Consider the following 10486-nt stretch of genomic DNA (forward strand, 5'->3'; position numbering starts at 1 on the left):
GATGAATTCCACCAGCCATTTGTTCTAAGAGCGATATTTCAAAATTTCGGCCATATCTCTCAAGTATCTTGCCAAACACTTGGATGATACTTTTTGAAATACCTCCCATTCAAAGCTCCAGGTAGTTGAAACCCATGCAATATCTCCACTATAGGAATTTCCACGAAGCACACTTGTAATTTTGTATGGCCCTTCCTAACTTGGAGACCACTTTCCAAATTTATTGCTCTTGATTCCTATAGGTATAATTGTCTTTCAAACCAGATCTCCTACCTAGAATATCTTGGCTTTGACCCTTTTGTTGTATGCTCTAGCCACCTGAATTTTATCCTTTTCAATCTCAACTAAAGCCTACATCCGCTTGTCAATCACTTCATCAATATTATCCATCATTAAAGTATAACAGGTGTCAAAGTCAAGATCATTTTGTTTAGCCAAGCTATATGCACCCAGATTTACCTCAATGGGCAAAACGGCTTCTTGACCATAGACAAGCTCAAAAGGAGTAACTTTAGTGGCGCCATGCCTAGAAATACGATGAGCCCATAAAGCTTCAGATAAATCCTCATGCCATCTTTTAGGATTGTCCTCTTTTTCTTGATGAGCTTAATTAAAATCTTGTTGCTAGACTCAGCTTGACCATTAGCTTGAGCATAATAAGGAAATGAATTGAGCAATGTAATGCCATAAGATTCCACAAACTCCCGCACTTTTTTAGATATGAATGAGGTTCCTTGATCTGTGGTCAAAGTCTGCGGAATACCAAACCTATGTATGATGCGCTCCTTAATAAACCCAATCGCCTCTCGATGTGTCATATTCTTAAGGGAAACCGCTTCAGTCCACTTGGTGAAATAATCAGTAGCCATAATTACAAAACAATGTACCTTTGATGAAGAAGGATGGATCTTGCCAACAAAATCCAATCCCCATCCTCTAAACGGCCACGACCTTATAATTGAATGCATCGATGAAACAGGTACCAACTGAACATCCCCGAACTTCTAACACTCTTCACAACCTTTGTAGTAACGAAAACAATCAGCTATTATATTAGGCCAATAAAAGCAAGCTCGCTTAAGAAGCCATTTCATCACACGAGCCGATTGATGCGTATCACAAACTCCTTCATGCACCTCTCTGATTAGAATCAAAGCATTTTGAAAGCAATCCATCAATCGTCCAACGATATAACTCACCATCCATCAAAATGAACTTGAGTGCTCACCGTCGGACTTTTCTGTCAACTGAGCGCTTGGGATTCTACATACCTTGGATACTTGTTGTACCAGCAGTAGAGAATCTCCATAAGCTTCAACATGTTTTACCCCCATCTCTTCCAAAATCTCCAAACCGAATAACAAAGCTTCATATGCGGTCTGGTTATTAGTACACTTGTGATCCAATCGGCTATGAAATAAAAAACAGTCCTGTTTGGTGAAATAAGAACACACCAACATCGCAACCACTTTTGCAAACTGATCCATCAAAGTGCAGTTTCCAAGGGGTAACAGTAATATAACCGACACTTAAATCAAGTTGCTCATCAATTCTATGCTCAACGATAAAGTCGGCTACAATTTGACCTTTCATTGATTTCAACGGTTCACAAACCAGATCATATTCAATGAGAGCATACGCCCATTTGCCAATTCTACCACTCAAAATAGGTTTTTGCAACATTATTTAATTATGTCGGTTTGACAAGCCACTATGCAAGCATTTGATAATAAATAATGCCTCAACTTGGTACAAGCATGATATAATGACAAGCACAACTTCTCAATAAAAGTGTACCTTGTTTCAGCATCCAACAATCTTCTACTCACATAAGCAACAATATGCTCCTTCCCTTCGGTTTCTTGAGTCAAAACAACCCCAATAACACCCTCTTCGGCTGCCACATATAATTTAAAAGGAACACCATGCTTTGACGCCTGAAGAATGGGCGGTGAAGACAAGTAATTCTTGATTTCCTCAAATGCTTCTTGCTATTTTTCCCCCAAGTAAAATTAGCTTCATTCTTCAACCAAAGTAAATGAGTAAATGTATTCACCTTCCCGGATAGGTTGCAAATAAATCTTCTCAAATAATTCACCTTGCCCAGAAACTTTTGCAACTCTCTTTTGCAAGAAGGAGCTTGTAGTTTTCTAATAGATTCAATCATTTTAGATCAATCTCAACACCTTTCTCACGCACTACAAAGCTCAAGAACTTCCTAGTCGATACACCAAAAGCACATTTGAGCAGATTCATCTTCAAACCATATCGACACATCTTCTCAAATGCAAATCAGCCAAATGGGATCTTAACCCGGCCGATTTTACCACAATGTCATCAATATACACTTCCAGTACTACTCCAAGCAAATCATGAAAAATCAAATTAATAGCCCTCTGATAAGTAGCGCCAGCATTCTTCAAACCAAAAGTCATAATGATCCACTCAAACAAACCAACAAATCATAACAATCCACTCAAACAAACCAACAAATCCTGGACACACAAAGGGTGTTTTGGATATATCCTCTTCGGCCATGAAGATATGATTATACCCAGCGTTACTATCAAGAAAGCTAATCATTCTATATCCAGATGGAGCATTAATAAGTACATCGGCTATAGGCATAGGATATTCATCTTTTGGTGAAGATCTATTAAGATCTCTAAAATCAATGCATACTCAGAGATTACCCGCGCCCTTCTTCTCAATAGGCACAATATTAGAAACCCAATCAGCATATCGACAAGACCTAATAAACTTAGCATCAAGCAACCAATTGACTTTTTCTTTCACTCGGTCATAAATAATAGGGTTAAAGTGCCTAGCAGGTTGTTTATGAGGCCTAAACCAGACTTAATGGGCAGTCGATGCTCGACCAGCTCGCGGCTTAAACCAGGCATTTCAGTGTAATTCCATGCAAAATAGTCAACATACTCTTTTAATAACTTTATTAAATCTGCCTTGAAAATAGGCTCCAGATTTTTGTTTACAAACGTCGGCCTTGGTACAGTACCATCACCAATATCCACCTCCTCTAAAGGATTGGCCGACATGAACCCTTATCCTAATTTACTCATATCATCAAGGTCCTCAATGGCCTCACACATATCGTTGTTCTGCGCCCGATAGTGTTCTAGCCTCTGCTGCAACCACTCTAGCTTTACATCCATTACATCATATGTGGTAAGCTAGCCGATCCTCAACCGGCTTTAATACAGCAGCAACAAAACAATCCTTTGTGCAACTAATGTACTCGCAATCAGAAAGATCTACACCGGACAAGCACTTGACATTCTCATGCACACCTATGGTGGAACTATCGGCCACAGCAACACAAGCCAACGTATCACCATGCACAATCTCCACTTCGTCACCGATCCATTGGATTAAGAATTGGTGCAAGGTAGATAGGACACATTGATTTGCATGAATCCAATCACGACCCAAAATTAAATTGAAATTACCTTGGGTCTCGGCGACAAAGAAAGAGGTAGCCAACATCTTGCTCCCAATGGTGAGCTCCATAGAGATAACGCCTTTAGCTTCCATAGGCTCGCCTCCTCCCACACCGCTGATAGTCATGTTGGTCTTGATAAACTCCTCATCTGAACCTCTCAATTTCTTGAACAAGGAATAGGGCATTAAGTTGACAATTGCCCCTCCATCAACCAACATCCGAAAAATTAGCTTCCCATTGATATGTCCTTTCATATATAGTGCTTTCAGATGACTTTCAATAGCTTTAGGCTTCTGGAACACAGCTTCCTTAGGCCCAAAGTCAAGATGAGCCAAATTATCTTCCAAGATCACATAACCATCCATCGACATATGAATCACATTTATGTCCAAGTTCATGCTCTCAAGCGAAGTACTGTAATCAATAAGCTGTTCATCGTCCTCTGATTCACAGACTGATGCCAGCTCATTGTCATGAGCCATAGGGACAGAAGAAGCAAAACCGGGCAGCAACTCTAGCTCGACCGGTCTGACCGGCTCGGGTGTTGGCATAGACGCCTCAACCAGTCTAACTGGTTCCTCAGCCGATCTAACCGGTGGAGCTGGGGCGTCGGCCTTAACTCTCCACTCCTTCTGAGGTGCCATGGGTCTGTATCTGTTGAATGCCTCATCCCTCTATTTTTCTAGCTCCTGTTCCCTCTTTTCCTGCAGCCTCAGCCTCTACAACTTCCTCCTCTGTGTGCGAGTCAACCCAGAGGACACCACCTTGGCAAGAAGTACTTGGAGCTCGACCCACTGCTGCTAGCCTCATGATCATTAGCAGCGGGAACCTTCTAAACAGATGGCATGACCAGATTGCTTGTGCCAATCGGTCCTCCCACATTTGCTTCAACGGGAACTTCCATAGATCCAATCTGGATAATAGCTTTCTATCTGCCTTTCCCTGAGTCTACTTCTATCTTCTGAACCTCCTCCTATCTCTACTTAGGACGATACACTTGCTTTGGAGGAGGTGTCCTAGGTGACTGGACAGATCGGTCTGACCTGTTGGGGTAGACCGGTCTGACCGGTCAGGTGTGTGCACCCTGACCAGATGAGCGGGGTGCCCAACAACCTTGCACGGGGCGTGAGATCCTATCCAAAGTCGAATTTCTTGATTCACCCCATCCAGGATGGAAAGACGACAGCTGCATGGACTGGTAAGGTACCCACATTACCCCATTATCATCCCACACCGGGCATGGAGGTTTTGATGCCGGAAGAGCCCAAGATGTGGAGAGGTATTGCCTTGGTTGCACTTGGTCACTTCTCTGTCTTGTAACCGCTCTTGGTGGCGAACCTTGTCTCCCTTGATGAGTAGGTGACCTCATTCTCTTTTTTACCGGCCAATCACTTGTAACGGCCTTTTGCTTGGAATATTTGTCCAGAAGCATATCAAAGGTGACTTTTTCCCTAGGGCTGCTCCCCTGATCTTTTGCCACGTTGAGCTTCCAAGTCCCAATTTCTAGACGCTTCGGTTTCAACATTCGGGGACGTTCCTAGGGTTGACCAATCTGGCCAGTCCCCTGCATCGGTCTGACTGGTTCGGTCTGGCCAGCAGACTTGAGCGGTTTTTTACCAAATGATGTGGACGTCGCTTGCTCCGCGTGTCCAGAGGCTTTTACAATAATCTTGAATTACTCTCTGCCATCTGGAGTCCTTTCATATACCACTTCCCTTGTCAACTCTTTTTTCCTCAAATCGGGCTTCTCTTCCCTGATCACCACATTCTTGCCTTTAGTAGCTTCGGTTTGATGCGGCCGAACCAGTACCTTGGGTTGCTATATGTCCATTATATTGACAGGAAACAATGTCTTGTCCACTTGCATTTCATGAAATGTCAAATGTCCTTCATTTATAGCTGATTGAACCTACCGACAAAACACATTGCAATCATTAGTCGCATGGGAAAAAGTATTATGAAACTTACAATATGCTTTCCTTTTCAGCTCTTCAAGTGGAGGCATAGTATGAGATATTTTCAGAAGTTCAAGTTTAAGCAATTCATCAAAAATATGATCACACTTGGAAACATCAAAAGTAAATTTTACTTCTTCTTGCCGACTCTTATGGGCCGGCTTAAGAGATGCACAAGAATTGGATTTAGCTTTAGAAGGCCACACAAATTCAGTAACATAAACCTCATTGTCGTCGTCATTCAAACTATCAGAATCATATTCAATAGCATGCATATTAGACCGACGAGACTTAAAGCTATATTTTTCTTTAGCAATTCTAAGTTCCATTGTTGAATCCTTCATGAGTACTTGTGCAATGGTATGAAGCTCAAAACCTTCTAGCCGATCCCTGATGGATGATCTTAAACCTTTAAGAGCAAGATCAGCCAAATCACTATCAGAAAGTGACAAATTAAAGCATCATTTTTAGTTTCTTTGAATCATCTTATGTAATCAAAGACAGATTCTTTTTTCCTTGCCTAACCGATGTTAAATCCGTCAACTTAAATTGGAAACTCCCAGAGTAAAAATGATCATACAATTTCTACTCTAATTGTTCACACGAATCAATAGAGCCGGGAGCCAGAGACCAAGCGAAAGCGGTTCTAGTTAATGACAAAGACAATAAGCGAACCTGCAAAGCATTATAATAACCCGCTTCGCCTAATTGAGCCAAATATTGACTAATGTGCTCCCAGGTAATTTGGTTATCTTTGCCATTGAATTTAACAAAATCGGGCATGCGCCAACCGACAGGATAGGGGATATAGTCAAAATTAGCATGATATGGCTTTTGATATAACTTTGAACTACTCGTATCTATGCCAAATTTACTTTGAATCATAGCCAACATCTCCTCTCTAAATCTTCTAATCTGGCGAAGGGGATGTGACTCGGGTAGCTCTGAGGCTGATGTATTCACAGTACTCGCATGGGGTGGGTTGCCATTCTGAATGCGATGCAAATCAGAAAACACGTCATTTCAAATACCCCTAGATGCAACAGTGGTGTTAGGGATCAGAGGCGACGTGTACGTTGTTGTGCTAATTGAGGGTGTATTCATCCCAAGCTCACTAGTACGGTTAGGAGCAACCGAATAGGCACAACAACGAGTGGCACGGGCGATTCAGGGACAATTACCAACTGGCCAGCCTGGGAAGCTTGACTGGTCAGACCGCCTACCTGGATTGGTCTGACCGCTTCAACCGTGTTCGGCTTTGGCGGTTGGACCCGGGGCGGCGTCTGTCCTACATAGAAGTTCAACGGCAGGCCATACTTAGGGTTTTCAGGAGTAGCCCCTGGATTTGCCGATGGACTCGTATGCACGATCCCACGTGAATCAACTTGAGAAAAATCATCTTTATTAGATGCAATGGATTTACTCTCTACAAGTTGATTTATTTGTGCCATTAAAGTGGCAGTAATCTTATTTTGTTCCTGGAGGTTCTTACGAAACTCTTCATTAAATGCGGACTGATAAGAGGGGGAATCACTTACGTTGCGTACTTCATCAATCATGCTATCCTTCATCTTGATTGTGGGCATCTCGAAGTCTTACACTCTCGTCGCTTTGCCCTTGTGATCTTTCTTGATGCCCATAAGATATTGCATGCTGACGTATTCCTGGAACGTCGTGATGTTTCGCCGCTCCTCCTTGCTGAGATCCTCCACGGAAGCCTCGATGATGTTATTCTTGTCGATCTCCATATTAGATCCCATCTTGCTAGGGTTTTCCGGAACGGTTGTAAAAACCAGATCTTTTTTCCCCATCAGAGTCGCCAAAATGTGTTGGCACCTTCTTCGGCCAACACACGAATGCGCTAGCTCGCGCACGAATCAAGTGATCACCTCATCGGAGCTCCTGCTCCTAGCCGGTCAGACCGGTCAGGCAGGCCGATCTGACACAGGGCGCTGTGAAAGCCTACGTTCACCACCTCGGGAGGGACCCTGTCGGAGATGGCGAGCCTAGGGTTGCTCTGAGATCGGTCAGGCCACTCAGAACGTCCTCAAACGCCGTTGAGACGAAGGAGGAAAGCAGGAGGTTGGAAAAGCTAGGGTTTGGAGATAAAAGGTAGATAAATGTGTTTGACGATTGGGTAATAGCCCTCAATCGGCCAAGGCTCTTTATATTTATAGGGTGTGAGGTATTTTCCCGCAAAGAAGTCCCGCTTTATCTCCAATTCAACCAGGATTTCAGGAACTATCTCAAACTCGAATTGACCAGTCTAACCGATCGGGGCCACCGGTCAGACCGATGGGCATGCATCAAATCGGCTATGAGCCTGATCGATATCGCTGCCACTTTTGGGCTCCAACAAGCTTCAACCTTTGCTTCTTCGCTATGCCCTAGAAAACCTAACAAAAAAGCCATATTAATCTCTCGTGGTCACCCTAAACCTGCTTGATAACACCTAAATCTAGCATCAACTCCACATGATATATAAGTTATAGAGTTATAAACTTGTATAAATGCCGCGTGCAGAATATGATGTAGTACAAGAATGCCAATAATCACTTAACAATTGCAACAATATCAAATTAATATCAAGTCATGTATTATCTTGAGGCATCAAGTGACGATACACTAAGAGTAGTGTGCCGTGATCCATCCACGTTTCCTTTGTTATCTCTTCCTCTTCTCTTTTCTTCTTCTTGTTGGTTTTTTTTTTCCTTGAAAGTTCATTTATAATATTCCTTTCATGAAAGAAGATGCAGACCAACTGATGTATGGCTCGTTTGGTTTTCCTCATAAGCATTTTCTTTAAGAAGTTTCAAATTAAACAGATGAAAACTAATTCCTACATTTGAACTCGAAAGGCTAATGTAGATGTGCTTGTAGCTCAGTGGTCGAAAGCCTAATGTAGATGAGCTTGTGGCTCAGTGGTAGGGCATCCAGTATAGGTGCCACCCACCCATGGTTTGAACCCTGGATGTTGTATAATAAAAATCCCCCTCGTGGTGTAACCAGGGTTCGGAAGATTTTTCCATGACCGGGAGCCGAAGTCACTTCCTCTCATTAAAAAACGGTAGAGGGCATCCCCCCCCTCCCCCCGTCACGTTTTTTTAACTCAAGGCTAATTTTTTACAATTCAACTTCCCAAAGGCAAGGGAACAAGCAATCTATACAGTGAAAACAAAGGGATTATGAACTAGTTTCATTGAAACAATGCTAATTAGTATGTGTTTGGTGAGAATCACAATCATTGAATGTAAATCTTCGGAGTAGCATAAACACCATCGGTTCTTGAGTCCTGTGTCTTGCATTGCACTATAGTGTGCTTCCTTTCCATGTTTTGTATACCTAACCTCCAAGCCAGCTGGCTGCTCATGTGACTCCATGCATGTTTTCGTGTCATGTAGTGTTATTTCCGTGAGCCACGCGCTGCATATAGAAAAAGGGAAAAACTAATTAAAACATTCATGAATCCCAACAGGTCTGCCCTACCCGTCGTGATACCTATAAATAGCCATTGTTACCCCCTCCTCACACCACCACCAACTTAATAACCCAAGCCAATCAGCACATTAGCACGCAACACATCAATCAAATCGTAGTTAGGTCACCACATTGTTTACTCATGGCAGCCTCTCCCAAGCTTCCCTCAAACTTCCAGATCAAAAGTTTTGATCCATCCACCACCATAATGAAGAAAAATGAGCTCAAGATTAGCAACTTATACCTGCACCACGCCTACCGCGAGCCAAGCCCGACGCATCTAACCCTTCTGAGCCCTAAAGGTCAAAGTGGGTTCGGTGCTACTGTGTCCAACAACTGGGCAATACACGACGGGCCTGACCTCAGTAAAGATGCCATCGTTGCTCGATCGCAAGGGCTGCACATGCAGAGTGGTAACTGGCACAATTCCTTCACCATTGCTTTTGAGATTGATGGGTGAGTAACTAACTGAGTATAATAACGCTGGAAATGCTGTTGAAATATGAAGTTGCTTTATTGTTTAGTTCAAGAATCATGAGGGCAACATATGCTGCATTGCTGCATATGTGGTATACAGGCTGAAGGATTCTACACTTCAAGTGATGGGACTAGGTGTTGACAAGGGTACTGACCAGTGGAGTATTGTCGGTGGGACTGGACAGTTTACTTTTGCACAAGGTTTCATCAACAAAAAACTGCATAAAGTAGTTGATACTGGGAATATTATAGAGCTTGACATTTATGCGATCTTCCAAACGAAGGTGAGGCCTGTGTCCATATATAGGGTTGGTGTGCATATGAAATCCCAGAAAATGATCTTCTATTTTGTGAAATATGATCTTACACAGCTGTTTCATTTCCTCAGTGCACCTGCTTTAATAACTAAAACTAACTCTCCCATCATTCTTGTTCCAGTATACACATACATATACTAGAGATGGACCAAAGGGTGGGGACGCAGGGCAAGCCCGTGAACCAAAATATGAACCTCACCGCCTTGAGACCATCAAAATTGACCATGGTGACCTCATTTATTCGATAGAGTACAGTCACATTGACCAATATGGCACCAAGCACACTGAAGGAAGGGGTACAGAAGGTTCAGAAACTGGCATAGTAAGTAAATCGTGACCATATTATATTATTTCTTATATTCAGAATAACATCACTTTTGTGATTAGGGTATACGGATTTCAGTTGAAGTGCTGAAACCCATTTTCAGTAATTATTGTGGCATTGTTGGACATGCATTGCTCCAGCTCAATAATTTTTTTCCTTTAATGTAGATCGAGCTTGGTCCTACTGAGTTTGTGCATGAAGTCTCTGGAACGCTTGGCAAATGCAACAATATATATACTGTTTTGTCATCACTGACGATAGTCACAAATCTCCGGACACTGGGGCCATATGGTAAAGAAACATCCGAATCTCCTTTCAGCCTTCCTGAGAAGAAGGGTGGGAGTGTCGTGGGTTTCTTCGCTAGCACTGGAGTTGCAGTTGGTGCACTTGGTGTTATTGTGCGTCAGTGAAGTTACAGTTACCAGCTTATTCGCTGCAATAAGATGGGTTTCCTCCTGTACCACCGAACCTACTT

General features: G+C 42.7%; 1 protein-coding gene across 1 annotated transcript; it reads left to right on the top strand.

The window, feature by feature from the left end:
* The first annotated feature begins 9034 nt into the window (after positions 1-9034).
* LOC101759015 lies at positions 9035-10421 on the top strand. Its single transcript, XM_004959170.2, has 4 exons — positions 9035-9348; positions 9470-9653; positions 9808-10008; positions 10179-10421. Exons 1-4 carry the CDS (start codon positions 9035-9037, stop codon positions 10419-10421), a joined length of 942 nt encoding a protein of 313 aa, XP_004959227.2.
* Positions 10422-10486: the final 65 nt, after the last annotated feature.

Source organism: Setaria italica, chromosome II (assembly GCF_000263155.2).
Source record: "Setaria italica strain Yugu1 chromosome II, Setaria_italica_v2.0, whole genome shotgun sequence".
Classification (NCBI taxonomy): domain Eukaryota; kingdom Viridiplantae; phylum Streptophyta; class Magnoliopsida; order Poales; family Poaceae; genus Setaria; species Setaria italica.

Coding starts and splice junctions, on each gene's coding strand:
- LOC101759015 (XM_004959170.2), top strand. CDS start 9,035: ATGGCAGCCTCTCCCAAGCTTCCCTCAAACTTCCAGATCAAAAGTTTT. Junction 9,349..9,469: donor ATTGCTTTTGAGATTGATGG/GTGAGTAACTAA, acceptor TGTGGTATACAG/GCTGAAGGATTCTACACTTC. Junction 9,654..9,807: donor ATGCGATCTTCCAAACGAAG/GTGAGGCCTGTG, acceptor TTCTTGTTCCAG/TATACACATACATATACTAG.